The sequence below is a fragment of the Plectropomus leopardus genome, chromosome 7 (genome assembly GCF_026936395.1).
Source record: "Plectropomus leopardus strain MGB_pleo_1.0 chromosome 7, ASM2693639v1, whole genome shotgun sequence".
Taxonomy (NCBI): domain Eukaryota; kingdom Metazoa; phylum Chordata; class Actinopteri; order Perciformes; family Serranidae; genus Plectropomus; species Plectropomus leopardus.
In genome coordinates this window covers 19,890,001-19,912,290 of record NC_142182.1, presented here as the reverse complement: position 1 = coordinate 19,912,290, position 22,290 = coordinate 19,890,001, and the positions used below count along the sequence as shown (strand labels likewise).

Here is a 22,290-nt window from a genome sequence, read left to right as displayed (position 1 = left end):
CTGTGAATACACACATCACACAGTGACCTGTGGAGGGGCCCTAACCCACCTGAGGATTTACTGTTACCGAGTGTGATGATGGTCACTGGCATCGCGGTGGTGGGCATTACCACAGAGTCAGGGCACAAAGATGATGGAGCAGGGACACAATGAGACATGATACAAGGAGAAACAGAAGGTAATGTAACTACGAGGGGAAGGAACACAGAAAAAGGGGAAGACTGAAATGAGAATAGAAATGAGAAGGCAGAGTAGGTGAAAGATAGTGGAGAGGATGGACAAGGGGAAGAGGATGAGAGGAAAGAGGAAGATAAGCCTGCCAAGCACCTGGCTTTAGCAGAGATGGATCCTCAAGGAGTGTCAAGGAAGAGAGCCAGATGTTTCAGACGATGTAACTACTTCGGCACAACTTTAACTGGCATTTTGACTCGTGATAAACTGAAGACATGGATCGCTTTGTTCATGGTTGCAAAGACAGCTTTTCAATGAAAATGACTTAATGACTACACAACCAGCGGCGACCCAATGCTGATGTCTCATTGAATCTTCGTTTTCTTTGTAAAACTGAAACAAAATATACATAAGATATGATTTCTTACAAACATTGCTCATATTATTACTGCTCCCTTTGTATTTTGCAGGCACATCATACGTAAGTCTTTTATAGGCAAGAACACTGCTACAATTCTATTTTAACCTCAAATAAAACAGCTGTAAAACAGAGGAATTAAATAGTGTTTCCAGGTAGGTGAACCTGAACAACAAGCATCTCTTAATTACTTAACTAGCCAGGGAACTAGCTTAACAGCCTTGCATGAATCAGCAGTAACTACCTTTATTCTACACATTGAAGTCCTTGCAAAAATAACTCAAAAGGGATACATTTATTATCCAATTATAATTAATGTACAATAAAACTAGCTCGAAATATTCAGGCATGTATTCTCAAAACCTCACCAAGAGAAAATGCTGGACTGTACTCCAGTTCAATGCATGCTGATATAATCAGCTGAAAGTGTCTCGTTACAATGACCAGTGGAAGGTGCTGAACACTATTGAATCAACTGAAAATTAAACAAATGGTATGAATGACCAGTAGAGTAAAACTGTGAATTAGAACAATTGAATAATAATAATAATAATAATAATAATAATAATAATAATAATAATGGCCTTTTACTTTGTAAGACAACACAAAACTTGAGTAAAACAGCAAAGGGGAACAATGCCATTAATACGGCATGATAGGTCGCACCGTAAAATTGATGAAGCACCTTACATTTTCACACTACTGTTGGATTGTTCTTCTGTCTAGTACATCACAGTTGTTGTTGATGTAATTGTAATAGTGGTTATCAGGATCAATATAATTTTCAGTCTTATACAAATTGTGCTCTGAGTAGTCAAACTTTTTTAAGTTTATTGGTTTTATATTTACTGTACCGTTTGCACTGATCATGAACCGCACAATCTGTGTTATGGTTTACATAGTTCTCCTCCTCAATGTCTCTGAATGGGAATTAGTCGTCATAAAAAGCTGGCATTTTCTTATTGTTCGGGTGTAGAACCCCAGTAATGGGATCTAAAACCTGGAATTCCTGTTTGGTTGTTAGAAAGTTATGTTCAAAGGATGTTAACATTATGACATTTTGCATACACTGACTTTTGTTAAACATATATTACAACAAAATATCATTGTGCATTGTACTTTGGTTACTTAACAGCACAACTTAAAACCAACAAAACATCGATGTCATCTGTTGCCAGTATTCTAAATCTAATTGATGTTGGGATTAGACATTTTCTTGACGTTTAATTTTGGTCACCCCATGTCACAACCTAAATTTAACCAAGTATAACAGCGTTGATGGCCACTTGGGTGAGACCCAAAGGTGCTCTGTTTGGTTGAGACTGTTGAGGTTGTGCAGGTCATTGGAATAAACTGAATTGTCCATCATGCTTCTGGAACCACCTTGAGACAGTGAGTGCTCCGTGACATTACACAAAGGGATGCACCTGTTCAGATACGTGCCAAGGTAAACTTACCATTTGACAGATGCAATGTTGAAGTGGTGAGCGTTTGCCAAGAAGTTACTTTCCACACCATTACAGTCAGCAGCCTGTAGTGGTGACACTCAAATGAATCCCTGGATTCACACTGTGTACCTCAGATTCTCACCCCATCATAGACTTATCACAAGAAAAATCTGAATTTGTTGTGGATTTGGGAAGAAAAGAAGCTACTCTGTAGTCTGTTGGTACTGCAAGGTATATAGGCTCTTGCTGGGATGGGCCTTCGTGGGTACTGGCCTGCGCAGAGCCTATCCTTTAGACCACCTACGTCTGCTATTGATGTTCTAGGACGCTGTAACCGAGCACATGGCTAGGTTCAGATAAATAAGATTACAGTTTGGCTTTAAATACATACATGAGGCAAACACTGGGCTCACCCTACAGGGACTTTTGAGCTCCTTATATGATGTTTGCTACACCAGGTACCATCCGGCGAAATGATGGTGTACCATAACACCATGAAAGGTTCCGTTCAGCCGTGTTACAAACTGACACTGCCCGGTGGCCTATGATGGCCCAGTGAAAGGTGACTGTTGGTATTGGTGTCTGATCCAAAATCACTAACAATAAGGTGATATTTCACTTTGGGATGAGAATGGTCTGGACTGGCTGGGATGTTGTTTTTGATGTACTGAAGAACCAGTTACTCAAAATAACCCTGATCAGAATGGGTGGTTGTCATTCAAATAAAACACTGCAGACTTTTTAGGTACAGGGACGATGGTGGCTGACTTCAAGCAGGTGAAAACAGTCCTGTGACAGTGATATGTTAAAAACTTCAGTGATGACATTAACTAGCTGGTTGATAAATGTTCTTAATGCAGACCCCGCAGCTTTACTCATATTTACTCATATATACTCTCATTAGGGTTTTTCTTACATTCACTGTGGATACTGAAAGTGGCACGTCTTTTGGAAGTCTTGTGCCCTCTGATGTTTTGTTTAACCTAATATTACCATGAATTTAAACAGAAACATATTACCATGAAACTGTATTTACTGATTTTGAATTCCAAGAATTTTATATGATTTCAAAAGGCAATCTCTTTATCTCTCTTTCTTTGTCTACTCTGATCTGCAATGTCAAGTAAAACTGGCAATGTCATAATAGCGAATTGTTTGAAAGGCTTCATCATCTTGCTTTGGTTTATATTCAAATCACTAATTTGGCCTTTAATTTCCTTCTGAGCCGACCTGAGAACTAACTGCTGCTGCTGGACTGCCTCATCTAGAGACTGATGTGATGTTCATGGACTTGATGATGAGGATACTGTATGTCTGCCTGGATTCCACATCATTGTGCAGCTCGATAGATTAAGTTACAATTGGTTGGAGTGTTGCGTTGGTGCTCTGAACCTGATCATCCTGCTCTGCTTTGCCTCAATCTGGTTCTGCTGCTGTCAGTGCAGACCACTGTGGAGGTCTGAATTGGGTTAAAGAGACAGTTATGAATAGATCTTATACACTGTAAACCATTGACCTGTCTGGATACATATCTTTAAATAAGGTTTAGTATTACTTAGTGTGTGAGAAATCAATCCACCACATGAGGAAGAGTTCCTTCCAAAGGATCAGGACCTCCACGTCCTGGTATTGTCAGTGGAGGTTTGTTAAAGCTTTCTGACAAGAGGCGGTCAGGGCCTGGATGCTCTTCCACGAGTCACGGGGCTGTGGTAAATTCTTTCTGTTGTTTCAGCTTTGACTTGCTCTCATTCTTCGCTTCGTACAGCAAAACTGAAAGGTGAATTTTACAATAATAGTATTTCATTATCATTCATAACATTTGCCTACAACCCTAAGGCTAAGGATTATAAATCTGCTGTTTTATCTGCATCTTGCTTTAGCGATCATTATGCAGTCTTCTGTGTATGGAAAATTAAAGGGCCCTTGGCATCAGATACTGACACACCAAGGCACCTTTTAGCCACGGTATGAGATGCACCAGGCAGCGTCATTTTTTGATGCTCACAGCAACTGTAGTATAAAGAGAAAGTCTGCATAGGGCAAGTAGAAGGGGAGGTGGATAGGTGAGTCAAACTCTCACATGAAACTAAAAGACAATCAAGTTATATTAATAATAACATAGAGTTCTCATATGTGACGTATATGAGTGTCACATGACATTACATTACATTATTGACAAAAACATTTATTTTATTTCAAACTGTGATGTTTTTTTCGAAACCTAACCACGTACCTTTGTTACCAAAACCTAAATATGTGCTTTTGTTGTCATCCTGGCGTTGGTTGCAGCATCACAGAACGTCACCAGCAGCCGCAGGTGAATAAGTAAGTCCACTGTCAGCAGCGGTATGTGAGAAGTTGAGATGAAAATGTGTTGGTGTGGTGTATGTTTCTGCAAACTCTGCCCTCTGCCTGAATTTTATTATTCTATTGTTTTCTGTGTTTGGGACATTTAGCAGCAGTCAGGTGAGGTCCAGGCTTTATAAAAAGGCAACGACCGGTTGCCAGACTGTAAGCAGCAGGGATTCAAGAGTCACAGAATCGAAAAAATGCAAATAGTGTCAGGTGAAGCAGAATCAGGGGTTAATTATTACTTTAACTTTTTGCTGGTGAGCATGGTTACAGACAGCACCTGACAATCCTGCATATTATAGCTTTGAGTTCAGGGAGAAGGAAACTGAGGAGAAGCCTTTTTTTTTCTTCCCCGAATTCCTAATTACCACGTGGTGAGAGTTTGTGGGTAAGGGCATCAGGGCTCAGCTTCATCAGCTTTCATATCTGTCTGTGCTGTCCTCATCATCAAAGGACACCCAGCAGTGGAGCAGGGGAACAGACCTCTGTTGTTTGAGAAGGAACAGAGGTCTTGCTGAGAAAAAAGAGAAAAGGAGGTGACTATTTCAACATCATTGACGGATCCAGGAAAAGGTAGCTGGAGAGATGGTCACAAAAGGATAGCCTCAGCGGGACACAAAGACATACAACATAGAACATGTTAGTCTTGAAATGGGCTTTCATCAAGCTTTCGGATTTCTAAGGTTATTTACAGGGAAATTATACTACATGTTAAATTATACTACATGTTGAAATTAGCAATAGAGACCAACACTGTTTCTTGCACTAGGCTGTAAACATGTTTGATTTTTGCTGTAAAGTTGGGCATTTTAACATGGGGGTCTATAGAGAAAACCAGTAATGAGTCCTAAAACCCAGAAATCAGTTAGCAAGCCTGAAATAAGGAGTGGGGTTAACACAAGCCTGAGAGAATTTTTCTTTTTGTTCAACATCATAAAATGCATAAGTAAATTCGTCACTCGTGGCTTAACGGGAGGCTAAAAAGACTACAGAACGTGTTCCCCGCCGAACACGGCTGCACGGCCTTGTTTTGGTAGTTCCTTTATATCATAACGCTTCTGGCGATTGCATCTAGGCTTCCAAATCCTGAAAGTGGAGTTCGTCCGTGAAGATTATCATGCTGGATAAAATGTTTGTCATAAATGTTTGTTTGCTACAGAGCTTATTTCTGGCAATGATCCAAAATCCCATGAAAAAATCTCATAGGCTTTTTGATGAGGGAACCAGGGCGACATTGGCTTCTGGGTTGCCCTACAGAAAAATGTCATCCCTGGGGCTCACTACGGGGAATGACTTGCTCTCTGAGCCAATTTCAAGTGGTCATTCAATGAATTGCATTTTTTGGCAGAGTCAAGAGAGAATAACAATATACAATCAGAGAGGTTATAAACAAACCAACAATTTATCCACATTACTGAAACCACTTGTTTTTTTTTTGTAGGTCAAACTGAAAGTAAGTACACTTTAAAAGTCTTTAATAACCTCTCATTACACTGGAAAACTGTGTGAGCACAGACATAGTTGGGCTAAAGTTGAAGCAGAAAGTCAGTCTGTAAACTAGGATAAAAATCCAAATACGTTTCTCTAAACTAGAGGTTTGTTTACAGACTTTTTTTTACTTTTTTTTGATTGAATTTTTATTGATATCATTATGTTCTTAGGTCTCAGATATTAACTTAAGTATAATTGTATTATAATGGATAGGAATGGTGAATATGAAACAAAAATTACACCAAAAAAACCTTTTTTTTTATTATCCACAAATCAGAGGGTGTCCATAACAGGTAACAGGGAATGTCTCCTCAGGTAGCTCGTAAATTTGAAACTGATATTCAACCTCTTGTTCAGTCATTGTGATTATTTTGCGATGAATGAGGAAGCCTGAGCAGCTGTTGGCCGATTCTGTTCCTTGTTCTTCCCTGCTGGTCTAAAGCAGGGCTCTCTCTGTCATCCATCTACAAATATCATTAGCATTTAGAGAGGCAGGGATCATTCTGAGATCCACACCAACACACACACATGAAATCCATCAGAGGTCCTAAGACTCTCACAGTCACACACAAAAGCAGAAACATGAAAAACAGCAGAAATTTCAGATTAAAGTTCTATTTCTGTTGGATGACGAGCATCTGTCACTGAGCGGTTCATCCTCAGTGTGAGCTGAGGCCACATCAGGACTGCTTATTGTGTAAGTTCGTCATTCATCATCATCTTTGTGTCCTTTGAACTAACTTCTTCTCTTTCATCCATCTCCTTCATATGGAAATGCAGAGCTGCAACCAGAAAAAACATTTGTATGTATAGAGAGCTCCAGGGATGACGTCCTTCTGTAGGCCGACGCATAAGTTAGAGGTTCCCTCATCTAAAAGGCTATGTTTTGGTTTTTTTAATTAAATTTTGGATTCTTGTGGATAATACGCTCTCTGTCAAACAAGTAAAACAAGTAAATACTGATACTTACACATTTTGTTCTGCAAGATAATCTTCAGAAATTAACACCACTTTTATTTTTGAAGCAGTCGCCGGAAATAAAAAGGTAACACGAGGCTAGACATGAACTACACCACGGCCCCATGACATAACATCCCTACTTCAATAAAGGCTGTAAAGACGTTCAGCGTGATGACATTCTCCTGTCTCATATAGTCACCATAAAAACTTCAGAATTCACAAGTGGTTTATTTACTGACTCATTTTACGTCATAGCACAAAATGTGAAATAAAACCGTGTTTCCTATGGTTTTATCACTTGATATTCCAGCACACAATGTGCAGAGGGATAGAATCAGGGTCAGGGTTAGGGTAATTAGGGTATCAGGGTTTAAACCTGATCCTGTCCTGCCACTTTTCATGTGGACTCGACAGGTTCAACACGTTCTGTCTGTCATTCTCACCTGATGTTTCATGCAGATGTAAAAGGTGGCTTTTGGCATCGTGAACTGTCATAGCGGTGGTATTTTAAGTCAAGTCAAGTCAATTTTATTTATAAAGCCCATTTTCACATTTTACACGTTCAGAATGAGAACAGGCTGATATGGAAGGTGTTATATAAATAAAGTGTATATTATTTTGTTTATTTTTTTAACAAATAACAACATCAGTGTTGGTAACATTGCTATATAAAATATGAGATTATTTGGAGAGGAAGAAGCACTCCAGAGTTTGATCATTGAGCTCCCTTTCAGCTAATGGTCACCGCAATTAAACAAAACTAAACATCAAGTCATTTTACTTGGTTTGGATATTTGATCACAGAGCTAATCTGCTGTCCTCTCCACTAAACCCAGCAGATGATTAGCACCTCTCTGTCACCTCACGCTATTAATAATATGTGCAAATTACACTTAATCACTCGTCATTTAGGTCATCTTCAAATGGAGCTGCACGCCAGCCATCTAAACACATTACATTGTGACACGGCAATTATGTGTTATTTGGGAAGAGAAGGTATAATGGCCATCTCTCTTTGTGGGAAAATCTTTTTCTGCTTCTTATGATCTCTCCTGTCTGATACACGGTCTGTGCTCTTCCTTTAAACCAAAATGGGCGACTGTGACTTCCAACACGTTTGTTGGAGAGACAAATTTAAACTTGGCCACTCACCCACATGATTTTCACTTTTGAAAAAAACAACACTCTGTTATCTTGCAGCAGTCAGGTGGGAAATTTGGAATATTATGAATTCATAAGTGGTATTCCCCCTTTAACCCTCTCTCCCTTCCCCAAACAGTGGTCATTTGTTGTCCTGGACTGATCAGCATGAGTCACGACCACTTATTTAGTCCTGTGTAACAACCAACAACACTCGTTAGGTGAGTCATATGCACACACACACACACACACACACACACACACGCACACACACACACACAAGCACACACATTTAAATGAGGGTGCTCAACGTATATATTCGGTCACCTTCTCTTATTCAAGGTCTGCTTGATTCACTCTCCTCCTCTCTGTCCTCAGAACAAACACATTATCCCATCATGTCTTACTATCATGCTTTTTTTTTTCCAAAAAAAAAACGTGTCTACTGCTTGCATTGAAAGATTTTTTTCCCCTGATGGTCTAGTGCTTTTATACATTGTTCATAATTTAACTGACTCTGGGTCTTATTCACCAATACCTTCCCAGGTTGTTTGTCAGAATTGTTCCTGAGAAAAGTCCATCGAAAAGTCTCTCAGATACACGTATTGATAAATCCCAAGGCAAGGCAGCTTTATTTGTATAGAGCATTTCATACAACAGGACAATTCAAAGTGCTTTACAGAGCAATAAAGCATAAAATATATCAAAGGATACAATAAAGAGAAAAGATATAAAAGGTCAAATAAATTACCATATTATTTACCTTTTTAAAACACCATTAAAAGCAAAATTGCAGACAAGGGGAGCAGAGATTAAAGTATGCATTAATACATATATTTATATATGTATTCAAAATTATTTAAAATTGAGCTTAAAAAAAAGTTTGTAGTCATTACCTGGTGGAGTAGACAGTGTAAAAGGGAACTTTTCAGCCTTGATGATTTTATGATTTTATGATTGTTGTATCCAGTTATCTTAATACATCCATATTAAAGTCAAGAATGCCTAAACAAAAGTCTAAAGAGGGTGGAGCACTGGACTCCACTGGACAATGTCAGTCGTCCTGAAGTAGAAGAACTTTTGAAAGAAGTAAACGTAAAATGAACCATCATATTTATTAGTTACAGTAGTGGAGTCTGGTCCTGTGCTGCGTTCAGATGCCTTTCACAAGCATTCAGACCTTTGAAACTAATTTCTTGGTTTGATTTCTTTCAAAAACATGGGAAAAGAAACAATCAGCAACTTGCCATAAACTGTCCTGCATATTGGGCAAAAAATAGTAAAGGGTGACAGGAAAATGACCTGAAAATTAGTTTAAGAAAGAAGAGAGAGAATAACTAGAAAAACATCAAATACCTAGGGTAAAATATCAAGAAAACTGTGTTTATAAACATTATGATTATTACATTTCTAGGGTATTTTTCGTGTAACTTTTGACTATTTTTGGGTAATTTCTTGTTAATATGCTCATTGCCTTTTTTTTTTTTTACATGTTTTTGAAAGAAATCAAGCCAATTTGCTCAGGTGTCAAAGGGTTAGGCTACTCAGATGTAAAAATCTGTACCATTTCCTTTTCTTAACATCAAAATAAGTTGAATATTTTAGGAGTTTGGACTGTTGGTCACTTAAATAAAGACATATGATGGGCTCTGACATTGTGATGGACTTTATTAATGATGTCATATAAGTCTAAAGATATTATAATCTGCTGATTAATCTATTATGATAATAATATTTGTTGCAGCCCTTACAAATAGTATGCTTAAAATAAGATCCATAAGCAGATATAGATAAACATGTATGTGTGTTTGTGTCTCTAAATACTCCACCAAGGTCTCAGAGCAAAGTTAACCAAACAGCAACCTCTGCTGGTGAAAAACAGTTTCCAAACTCCAGACCAGATGTCTGAAGAGCTGAGGTCTGTGACTCTGAGGCATTCACGGTTAGGCATTTGGCAGTTTGGGAGTCTAAGGCTGTTTTATAAATAGCCCTGGATACATACATGTATCCATATCTAATTCTATCCAATTCTATCTATCTATCTATCTATCTATCTATCTATCTATCCATCTATAACTATGTACAACATCAACAAATGGTACAGGCATAAAGCACAAAATATGATAATTAGGTTTAACCAGTTTATTGTTGTTGTATGTTGTATTTTGTTGTGTGATGAAGGAATATACTCATTTGACCGCAAGTTTCGTTGATTGATGGAAATATTTGCATGTTTTTAAATTTTTTGTGAATGTGACAGCACTTAACAAGCAAAACGTGTCCAGTAGAGTTCTTGGTCTTTCTGTGAGATCAGTGTTAACTGAAAGTGTCGAGAGAAGACTTCTGCTGTGCTAAGAAGGTGATAATAAAGATCAAGTGGGTCCCAGCAGTCGGTGAGCCTCCAGTCTCATAGGTGGCGCTGATGAGTTTTAATATCACCTGGTCGTCACCACAAAAGAAGTTAAGCGCAATAGGCGAACAGTTTGAACCTCGGCGCTTGCCGTAGTCGCCACAGCAGGACGTCACATTGTATTCCTCGTTTCTAGAAACGGCACAATAGCACCCTGTTTCATACATTTCGCCCATTTAATTTATTTCTGTCTATTTCTGAATTAAAAGAGAAACAGCTATCTTTTTGTAAGTAAGGCGGCATTTGAAGCTAGGTGGGGTTACGTTTGTAACGTTATGAAAGCGCTAAATAAGCTAAAAGGAAACAGTGGCGCTTTGTAACGTTAACGTTAGCTCTGTTATTTACCTCACTAACGCAGCTAACAGCCTGAAGCTTTCGCTCCAAAATGATGAACTATTCCGACTACGACTCTGATGGATATTCATCCAATGAAGACGCAGATTATGTCCCATCAGGTGAGAGCAGTGAACATTTTGTGTGGTTAGAGGAAACGCTCAGGTAACGTTAGTGTGCGGATGGAAATGCTGAAGTGTGTTTAAGTGCTGAGCTTCTGAATCTGTAATGTTTGATAACTATTATAAACTCACTCACAAAAGCTCACACCTGATAAACCAGCTGCAGTGTAAATATGGTAACATCACAGGGGGTTGTTCAGTTTTTTTTTAAGTGGGGTTTTATGGGGCACTTATGCATTTATTGATTGATTTATTGACTTGTTTTGATTTATTTCCAACATGTGAAAAGGGAAACAGAGAAATAATTATATAAATGCAAGCAGACAAAAAAGTAGGCTAATATTTACAGACAATGAAAAACATAAAGCAAAAGAAATGGTCAAACACATGATGACTTGGTTTCATATTTGAAAAAGAGTGAGGAGAGGTAAAAACGTACCATCCTCCCTCTCCATAAGTTTTAATTAACCAGCTTCCTGTAAAGAATTAAAAATATAGGCCTACATACACCCACATACTCTTAATCAAATATCTATGATTTTTCAGTAGTATTCACAAATAAATAAACAATAACTCTTGTAAACACCTGATGACTGTCAAAGCCCCTCTTCATCCCCGTGTCTCTTGAAAATCATGTTTTTATATTTTATTTTAAACTGCTTTATGTCTGGATATTGCTTGTTACACTATATGTTTTGAAATTAAATTTTAGGTTTAACCAGCTCTCTTCAAAGCCAGACTCCATTAGGAAAAAACGTAATCTAACGTCACTGAAAACAGGAGCTGCTGGTCAGTGGTGTAACGTAACAAAGTCACAATACTTAATTACAATACATTTTAGTAGTATCTGTACTTTACTTGAGTCTTTATATTTCTGTTAACTTTTACTCCATTGCATTTCCCCTAAGCATCTTATATACTCATTACATAATAGGGGAGAAAGGAAGGAGGGGACGGAATAAGGGATGTTTTTAACTATTATTTTTATTATTTAAAAATAATAATAATAAAATCAGTAATATGGAAATATTCATACATTTGAAATTCACCAAACTGGAACTATCAGGGCCTGGTGATAATTTGGTGATAACCAGATTTCTGTGTATACACATTCATCCCCTCCTCTTCCTGTTGTCTCTCTCCTCAGATGATAACCTCAGTGAAGACGACATTAATGAGTGTGAAAAGGAAGACCCTCTTCACGAGGGAGACAGTGTGCCACATCCTGACAAAGTCATCAAGAAGAAAAGGAAGAAAAATGATCTCAGTATGAGGTGAGAGGCTGAAAGACTCGTGGCAGGAAAGTTAAGAGGAGAACCTTGTTTCCAGGACACAGAAAATGAAACAGAATCTGGATTTCCTTTGTTTCCTGCAGTTTTTAACGCTTGTAAACATTACTAAGATATTACATGTGAAATAGAGGCAGCAGGAGCACTTCTGGTGTCCCTCAAACCATCGGTGCTCATGGAAAGAGGACGAATTATGTCCACAGACCGGTGGTATAAATGTAATACGAAAAGGGGGAACCTATAACAAAAAAGCAGTGGCAAAAAGATCCAGGTACTTCCAGGTTTGAAAAGCATTTAAGGCCCGGGTCTGCTTTTAGTTCAAAGTTAAAAAGTTATTATTATTATTATTATTATCTTCTATCATCACATTTTGACCACCCTTGGAGTTTGACCCCACATTGAAATGCAGATAATTTCTAACATGGATATTTTTAAATTCTTTTTATACATCAGATATTTATGAAATATTATTACATCCATATAATCCCTTTAAAGCTCTCAGCATGCTCTTGAAAGTATGCTGCAAAACAATGTCATACTCAGATCCCTGAGATTACTTGAAAACTCTGTAATCACTAGGGTCAGGACAGTTTTGTGGACTACAAATACGGGTCAGCTAACGCTGATGCAGAACCAGTAATCCTTTCCTCTGGAGCACTGCTATTAAAAAGATAAAATATCTCTACATTCTTAGTTGTGTGGATTAAAGTCACATTAAAATCATTTAGATAAAGATATGTACATTTTAATAAGTTGCTCAATACGGGTCAGACACTGGCCTAGCCTAACCCCAAAACAAATAAATGACGCACTTTTATCACTTTTATATGATTGTGATCAAATGCTGAATCCTGACAAACCCCCCAGTTTCCCAGTTGAAAATGTCCAATAAATATTTATTTATAAATGTTTTCTCAGTTTGTTCTGAATCACTGAACAGAGACCTGATACCGAACTTTACTCCAACATCATGGATAAAAAGCATTTTATCAGCAATCATGTTCATCTTTCCTAAATTCTTGACCAGAAATGTCAACCTTTTTTATCAAGTTAACAAAATTCAGTACCTGACAGTGATTTGGAACAAAACGTTTTATTTTCAATGAAAGACACATAGGAGAAATCTCATTTTACTATTCTAATAATCTAAGAATCAAATCTAATTTCTTAATGAGAGACAATGATGTTGATGACGACCTTAATTCACTGTTATCCTTTAAAAACTCTACAGGAAGAGGAAGAAAGGAGCACTGAGAGTAGACAAGGAGGAGAAGGATGACGGTGGGGAAGAAAAGGTGCAGCCGCCACAGGAAGAGGTGGATAATCTCACTGAGGTACAAGAGGATGAGGAGGCAAAACAGAAGAAAAAATCTGATGACCTCTGGGCGAGTTTCCTGTCTGATGTTGGCTGCAGACCCAAAGACCCCACACCTGTCTCACAGTCGAGTACCACGCAGAAGGTAAATGTGCTGTCAGCCCTAACGTACAACAGGGATGCACCATCAGATTCTACACCAAAGTTTTCATGCCTCTGTGCTCGGTGATTGATGTTTTCGGGTTGTCCCTCCGTCTGTCCAGCACATTCTTGTGAACGCGATATCTCAAGAGCACGCTGACAGAATTTCTTGCAAAGATGAACTATTATATTTTGGTGGTCAATGGTCAAGGTCACGCTGACTTTGCATTTGTCTCATTGTTGTGGAAGCAATATCTCAAGAACACCGTGAGGCAATTTCCTCAAATATGGCACAAACATCCTCTTAGACTCAACAAGGAGCTGATTAGAATCTGATGGTTTAAGGTCAAAGGTCAAGGTCAAGGTGGTCTCATAAAGCATGTTTTTGGCCATAAACCAAGAATTCATAAGTTCAGATATCATATCAAATATTTGCTGGATCCATGCTCTGTGAAATGCAATTTATATTATAATAAGTGCATTAAGAATTTACTGTATAAAGCATAAATGATGAAAGTGATGAAATCTACAGTATTTTCTGTATCTGCCGTCTTTGTTTCTCGCTGACTGATTCTGTTGTTTTGATCCTCAGAATGATTCCTCAGTATCGAAGGTTGCTCCTTTGAGCTCAGAAACAAAAGCATCAGAACCTGCTAAAGTCACCATCACTAAAGTCTTTGACTTCGCTGGAGAAGAAGTGAGGTACGCCAGCATCAGCAGTTTGACTGTAAAAAAAATATTTTTTATAAACTCAAAAAGGGAGAAAGCAAACACAAGGGCTATGAACATGTTCCAAATAGTTTAATTCATTTTTTTTAGTTTAATTACTTCACCCACAAAACGTCAATTTTTAAATGAATGAGTCATGCTGAGTAACCTTGAATTTATGAAGAAACGGTGAAAATATTGATTTATTGATTAATTTGGAGCCATGATTAACAACAGCAATACTATTTATTTATTTATTTATCCATCCTTCTCACAAAAACATGCAATGGACACACAGAAGGAAAATAAGGACCAGTTTTGTACAAAGTTAGCGTGGTAGGTTGTTAAGTGAAAACATCTCACAGCAGAAAGAAATAACTGGTGATAATACACAAGTGTGTAAATTATGCTCATAGTCTTCAATTTCTTGCAAACCATTTTCTTATCGACCAGTAGGTGGTGCTACATATACAAAGGCACAGCACCATGCACGTAGCTGGGATTTAGGAGGGTATGAGTAGAGTTATATCTGACTCTCTCAGAGTGTGATCTCCCCAACACTACTAGAAATTCTCAAGGTGGGTTTGTGCAGTAATATAGGAGCTTAACACGTTCAGCAGGGTTGTACCTGAATCTGAATATGTTATTTTGGAAAGCACAAATGATACAGTGGAAACTGTTATTAACTCAATCCAAAGTTGTTATTATTAAGGAAAAAAATAACGTTTGTGCATTGTTTCTTTAAATTGATTTATATTATGGTAAACCTACATAAGTTTAATGGATTTTTTTTACTCATAAATTGTCGATATATTACATACAGTAGGTGTCAGTCAGCACAGCCTCAGTTTTGAGAGGCAGATTGCAATCTGACGTAGAAGCTATGCAATCCACTGCTGTTCAGGGTTAGAAACAAAATGTAGCCACCTAAAAAGAGTCCTGCCTAAAAAAAAATCAATATCACTTTTAGGTGAACATTATATTAAGAGTATTTACACAGCAGTACTTTGCTGTCAGACATTGATTTCCAATAGGAAAATAAAGTTGTTTAAATCTCTTCAAAGCCAGACTCCATTCAGAAAAACAGTGATTTATCATCACTGAACACAGCAGCTGCTTGTCCACTGCTGCCATAATCAGTTAGTTTACTTGTGTGACTTTGGCATTTAATAGGGTTAGTTTGGATTCGCCAAAGTCACACAATAACACAAACTAACTTAACTGTTTGAAGCAGCTGTATACCAGCAGCTCCGCTATTCAGTGAGCGATAATCACTGTTTTTGTCAGTGGAGTCCCGTGGCTTTGACGAGAGCATAGATTGGGAACTGAAGCAATTTATTGCTAACCTGATGAAACAGGTTGTCTGAAAGAAAGGTAAATCAGTGAAAATGCTTCCAATATAGCATAAACACAAACTGCTAAAAGACCCCTCCACAGCGGTGCATCACTTAGCTTCTGTGTCGGGCTCCAGCCTGCTGCTCCAAACTGGGTACATGCTGATTCATCTACTTCATATAAAGCATGGACCACGGATAACAACCTCATGTAAACCTACTTCCAAAAAATCTGAACTATCCCTAAAATATGCCTGTAGACAAGGGATGCTCAACTTGGTTTGCTTGGGGCCACTTTTGCAAAATGACAGGAGCCCAGGGGCCAGTCGCAGCAGCCACATACATGCTTCTGGGATTTTAGGACGTTACTGAGACTTCAGGGGATTTTTTCAGGATTTTAGGACGTTTCAAGGATTTTAGGACATTTCTAAGATTTGAGGACATCAGGGGCTTGGCTTGGTCCCTGTTGTGGGGTGCAGGGGATCCCTCACTGGCACTTTTTTTTGATAAACAAGCTGTTTTGATGCTGTTTTATGCACTCTGGCATCTTATGCATACTAAAGGTACAAAAACAATTCCCAAAGTGAATCATTTTGTTTTTATTGTGAATAAGAAAATGGTTGGGGGGCCACCCTGTCAGGGGCCAGATTTTGCTGTAGGCTTTAAGAACAGCAAAGCCACAGGCATGTTGTTCATTTGGTCAAACGCTCAGGCTCAGAGGGTGTAATGAACATTTTCAGACTTAAGTTAGTAAAGACTGGAAAACAGATTTTATCTCAACCTCAGCAGCATATTTGAACCAGACCTCAACAATTGATCCTACAATGGAGTTAGTAATCTTATGCTTTAATTAAATGTACCTGACAATGCAAACTGTTTAATTAGCCACTGAGACAGACTCAGTTTGCAGTCGTGTCTCCGAGTGTGCCCGAGTCATTATTCAATAAGAGCCACACAAACAGCCGAGTGTTTCCCATAAAAACAGCATAATTATGAGTCTGTAAGATGAACGTGCTGTATATCACACAGATGGCCACGCCCCTGCAGCCTGAGAGGAGGCTAGTTATGCGGAGGGAGTAATGTCCCATCCTAAATGTTTACGTCGGAGCGGTTTGTATCCAGAAACCAGATATGATTTCAGCTATAATTCATCTGATTGATTATGCATGAAGCTGTGTGCTCTGTAATTACACAAGCATAAGATTAGTACATGGATGATGGTTGTAACTTATTCCCAGAGCCACAGAAAAATGCTGCAGGCTCTAATATGTGATTTAAACATTGATTTTTCAATAAAGTTGGCTGTTGGCTCCAAATCCTGCTATATTTCTCAGAGTATCCAGAGGACCATCAGCCCAGCTTGCTGTTGCACTTGTGTATTTTCAGTTTCTTCTCGACTCCGATATCTTCCTTTTGCCTGAGACGAGACTCGCCCTCGCTGTGTGCTGTGTAATTAAGGCTGCATGTAATTAGCATACATAACAGGGAAAGCCTTTAAGTGCCGCCATGATGGATGCAAGTGGTTGTGGAGTCGGTGCAGCACTGATGTTCCCAGAGGATGCTGCGGTTGTTCCTTATATAGCTGCTGTATCTCACCCCATAGTGAGACATGGACACATGTGTGTCTCTTACTGCGTGTATATCCTATTATATTGCATGTGTGTGGAGGGAGAGGAGAGCATACATCCTGTCTTATTATTCACTTTCGATGCAGAATGGGCTCAGCAGCTGTGTGGACTAGATATGTGTTGATGGATCCTGGTCTTTTATCTTCATAAAAAGGATGCTGTAATCAACATTTGAATGTAAATGTGCCAAAGTGAACCAGGATCGACTAATTGTCATCTGCGGCCCTTTTTCACACTGTCCCAGACGTGTATATTTATATAAAGTGTAACTGGTTCATCTGGTGTAATAAAATACTGTTTCATTATCTTCCAGGCATATTCCAACAGTTTTATGCATCCCTAAGCAGATTTTCTCTCATTGCTCATAATGAGGATGACAAAGGTTAAAAGAACCCCAGAGGAAAATCAGCCAAAGAACCTGTCTGCAAACATCCAGTGGGCTTCCACTGATAGGGAGAGACAGGGAGATGCATTTGCATTCAGTTTGACTCACATTTGTGAGCATGCACATATGCACATTAGGGCTTGACCCGAATATTTGGCTATTCAAAGATTTGGGTAAATATTATTATTTTTTTTTTTTTTTTTTTTTTTCAGAGTACGAATGTAATTTTAACTTTTGTGAGAAAAAATGATACATCTTAAATCTCAGATTTGTTGGAGTTAGTATGCTCTGGGTTTGTTTTACAGGGCTTCGCCAGATTATTATTTTATTAGTGATCGCTGTGCTGCTGTACAAATGAGTGAGCAGTTAACATACATGTAAAGCAAGAAATCCAATGACCAAACAATACAATAACTCCAAACCAGACAAAGGCATGGAGATTATGTAATATTTCATACCTTAAATTTACCAGTATATGACAGTATCCATGTGCAGCATTTTGCAACAAGACACAGGTAAGAAAACCCGAAAACACTCAGAGAATTATCTCAAGTGCAGCTCAGTTTGAACAGTAAATGGAGTAGGGGGTTGTTGCTCCGTGTCTCTTTCAGCTTGGCTTTTAAAATATTGAGGACGCCATTAACAAATCAAATGGTGCCTTTGCAATGAGGTTACATTGGTAGTGTTATGAGATTGAAGTCTGACACAGATTATTTTGTACTGATATCTTTCAATATAAACACAAGTACATATTATTATATCAGAGAAGTGTATGCTGGTCAGGGTGAAAAGCCTCTGAATCACCATGGTTACCTGTTGGTCTTAACAAGTGCATCAATATTATCTGAGCCCAGATGGGCACAATACAAAAAAGTCGCCAGATTTCGAACAAGGAACTCCAGAGTTGAGCTGTGTGTCTGTCTCCCTCTGTCAGGGTGAATAAAGTGGTATCAGCAGACTCCAAAGAAGCTAAGAGTTATCTAAAGTGCCAGGACACCCAACAGGAGGAGAACGGAGACGAAGACGAGAGCTCGTCACCCACCAAACCGCCTCTCCCTGGCCCCAGGTATGCTCACACCTTTACAAATAACATTCAGCCCCCACACCAACATATACAAGCTAGGATTTCAATGACAGATCAGCTTATTAATGTATGACTGCAACTTGAAGCAGTTTGTTATAAAATGCTGCCACAAAGGATCATCGAGACCGCACTCTGCAAGAATTCATTGAATTAATTAATTCTTTGTGTGTGTTTGTACTTTTCCCCCTACCTCTGTTAATACCTTTTGCTCCTTCGATACCTTTTGTTGCCATGGCAATTCAAATCATCTGGGGAGTTACACATCTTCCCTCCAAAACCTCAGACAGGAAACAGGAAATCATCTTCCAACAGACAGGAAGTACAGTGTGTCCGCAAGCTATTTCCTATTTATCTAAGCCCACTCCGTGTGTGTGTGTGTGTGTGTGTGAGAGAGAGAGAGAGAGAGAGAGAGAGAGAGAGAGAGAGAGTAAGCGAAGAGGGGACACCCAGCACAACAGGAAAGAGCCATCAGCACCACTCCCTCGTTGGCCTTGTGCTCGCGCACACACACACAAACACAAAAAAGAAAGCATGTGCAGGGAGTGTTTGTTTGTTTGTTTGCAGACTGAGATGATGCTGTTATGTAAAGTCACAGCAGCAGCAGTACAAAAAAAAAAAAAGTCAAATAATCCAAGCTCTTTCCAGGCCTGGAAAAGTTTTGGAAAACTAAATATACCCTGAAAGTTTTTGGAAAGTCAAGGTTTCACAAACCTGTATAGTAACACAGGATATGTTCAAGGACCGTTGTAAATTTGAAAATACAATGATAATTTCTGGTTAAAGTTTCTCGTTTTGACATGGTGAAAAATTTGGTGATAAAAAAACAAAGCATGCATGTTAGCTTTAAAAATCAACAAAAACTAGAAAAAAAAACAAACTAAACTTTTGTAAAGAAATAAAAGCCTTTTTTTCTTCAAAGATTTTTTTAAAGAACATCAGTCTCACGTCTGTTAAATACGGAGCTGTAGTGAGGATGTTGTTAGCCTAGCTTAGCATAAAGACTGGAAATTGGGGAAAGCAAACAGCTAGCCTGGTACTTTACACCTAACAACACCTCAATGGTTAATATGTCTCTTTTGTTAAATCCACACACAAACAGAAATATAAAAACCACACATTGTGGTCTCAGAGGGAGTTACATGGTGTAACCTCTTGTCGGTACCATCGTACCTGAAGAGTAACCAGAACATTTACTGACCACAGCTGGTGACTGGTGCTAAATTTGCAGATACTGAACGGATTCAGGGCTTATGGAAAAACCGTTGTAATTCAAAAACTGCCCCTAAAATAATATTTTTTTTGTCACATTTCTTATTAGGTAAAAGGTCTCAGAAAGATTAATCGCGATGAATGAAAATACTATTTGCAGTCGAGGTGGCAGTTTCTCGGTAATGTGTCTCAGTGCAGTTTGCCGCGAGGTGGCTTTAACATCACTGCTGTTACTCAGGTTCTTCAGTACTGCGTCTCATGAGGATTTACAGATACACAGATAAGAATCATGAACAGTTACAAGAAATTCTGATGTTTGAATATTAATAGTGCAGATGAAAAGATTCAGCTGTGGCTGGAGTGGAAGCAAGCACTGAAGTTATCTGTCTATTCATGGACAGGAAGGAAGTCTTAGCCTGCACGCTGACACAGAGTAACACACACAAACTGGAAGCAGCAGCACTCGAGCAGCTGGCTTGGCTTCGTGTATATCGAATAGAGACTGTACAGGACAGGGTTACCGGAGGTAGACAAGGAGGTGGAGAACCACGATGTTGAGTGGCGGAGAGAGAGTGCCACATGAAAATATTTTAAACAAGCTAGCAATTTTGGCCTTTCGTTGAGCTTCACTGTATGAGCCAGGGGTTGGCAGCCTTTACTATCCAAAGAGCCATTTTTGCGCCCCCCCCCCCAAAAAAAAAACCAAATCTGTCTGGAGCCGCAAACATATTTTATACTTAAAATTAAGGTAACACAACACATAAAGTCAAAATTATCCTATCAATATCATTAATGGGTTTATATGAGCATTCATTATTATGTTTTACCACTATTTATTATTTTGTTTACATTAACTTGCAGCGTTGGTGGTACAAATAAACAGATTTATCCATGTACTATTAACGTCTCCATTTTCCTCTGAGACGTCTCCTGTCTCCTGGATTTGGAATCTATAGGTAGTCAAGCTTTTTTGATTCAGGACCGACCACTACTTTTGAAATCTGACAAAATTTAGCAGAAAAGCTAAAGGCCACAGAAATATGATGCATATTTTAGTTAATAAAATGCTAATACATTTTCATATTCTGTGTGCAGGCTACATATTTTGCAATTGAAAAATGCAAGAGTAATTTTAGGCCTATAACAATGATAGAACTGAATGAAAATCTTTAAAAAATAAGAAAAAATAAGAAAAAATAAGCTATTCATTTCCATATAAGTTTTAGTCCGAGACACCGGAGCCACTGGAGAGGGGCTAAAGAGCCGCATGTGGCTCCAGAGCCACAGGTTGCCCACCCCTGGTATGAGCAAACCAAGCAAACCAAATACCAAGACACTGCAGTTTAAGTACATCACTATGAGGTTCTCATGGCTGTATGTAATTGTGGAATACCAAAATGAGTGGTGTTGAAATGGCTCTCAGTAATTAACAGTGTCTGTGTCCAGTCATGCATCAGTAAATGAAAAGCTCAGTCTGCTGTGGTCTTCACTGGAACATCATTATGCTTTCGCAAAATGATTAATAGCTTTTTCTAGAGACTCTTTTCATACTGTGTAAATCACTTTACTTAAAGATAGAGTTTTTTTTTGACGTGGGGCTGTATGAGGTAGTTATCCATAGTCAGTGTATTGTGTACAGTAGATCGCGGTCGGCTAAAAATGAGGAAAACATTTTCTTGTTTATTTAGGTGACATAAACATTGTCCTTTGCAGTTTTTATTCCACCAGCTCAGTTTTTAATTTGCAATACGATTAAGGCATTTGTCTATGATGTTTTTTTGTTCTTCAGTCAAGAGGAGAGCTCTATGTGTCGTAGCCTGCGGGCTGCTGCATGTGCGAGGGGCGGGGCAGGGCCAGATCTGCTATTCTGTCTCACATACACACAGAAGCTCCTCTCTTGATGGCACAAGGTTATACTGGTTATACTTCAAGAGTTAATGCACCAACTGTTTTACATGTGAGGGTGAAAACATCAGCAATCTTCGAAAACATCAAGCAAAAGTGCATCACTTACAGAAGGAGAAATTCACTGTTTTTTATCTCATAGTTCGTATACTGTCGCCCCATCCGCCTCAGGTATGTCATAGTCTTTAGTGTTCTCACATGCATAGAAAATAAAGCAATGTTATTTGTCATATTCTTCTTTTTTATTTCATCCTTAACCCCCCCCCCCAAAAAAAAAAAAAGAACCAATATGAGTACCTTCAAAGTACGGCATCAATAAGCAGTATCAGCAGAGACAGTTACAATCTTAACAATACACATCTCTTGTGACTCATATTTTGTATTTTAAATGCAGAGCTTAGTTTTTCATATTCTGTTACACCCTAACCCTGACCGTGAGCAAGTGCC

The 22,290-nt window shown here is 38.6% G+C and overlaps 1 protein-coding gene across 2 annotated transcripts in view; it reads left to right on the top strand.

Annotated features, from left to right (window-relative positions):
- The first annotated feature begins 10,466 nt into the window (after window positions 1-10,466).
- Window positions 10,467-22,290, top strand: part of cfdp1 (chromatin remodeling protein CFDP1) — a 17,289-nt gene continuing 5,465 nt past the window's right edge. The window contains exons 1-6 of one of the 2 annotated variants that reach the window (XM_088080160.1): window positions 10,473-10,617; window positions 10,749-10,845; window positions 11,993-12,119; window positions 13,366-13,594; window positions 14,183-14,292; window positions 18,580-18,711. In XM_088080160.1, the coding sequence (XP_087936286.1) occupies window positions 10,776-10,845; window positions 11,993-12,119; window positions 13,366-13,594; window positions 14,183-14,292; window positions 18,580-18,711 (668 nt within the window). In that variant the 5' untranslated portion in view covers window positions 10,473-10,617; window positions 10,749-10,775. Of the gene's footprint in view, window positions 10,846-11,992; window positions 12,120-13,365; window positions 13,595-14,182; window positions 14,293-18,579; window positions 18,712-22,290 lie in introns of both variants that reach the window. The other variant, XM_042496439.2, reaches the window with a different exon arrangement.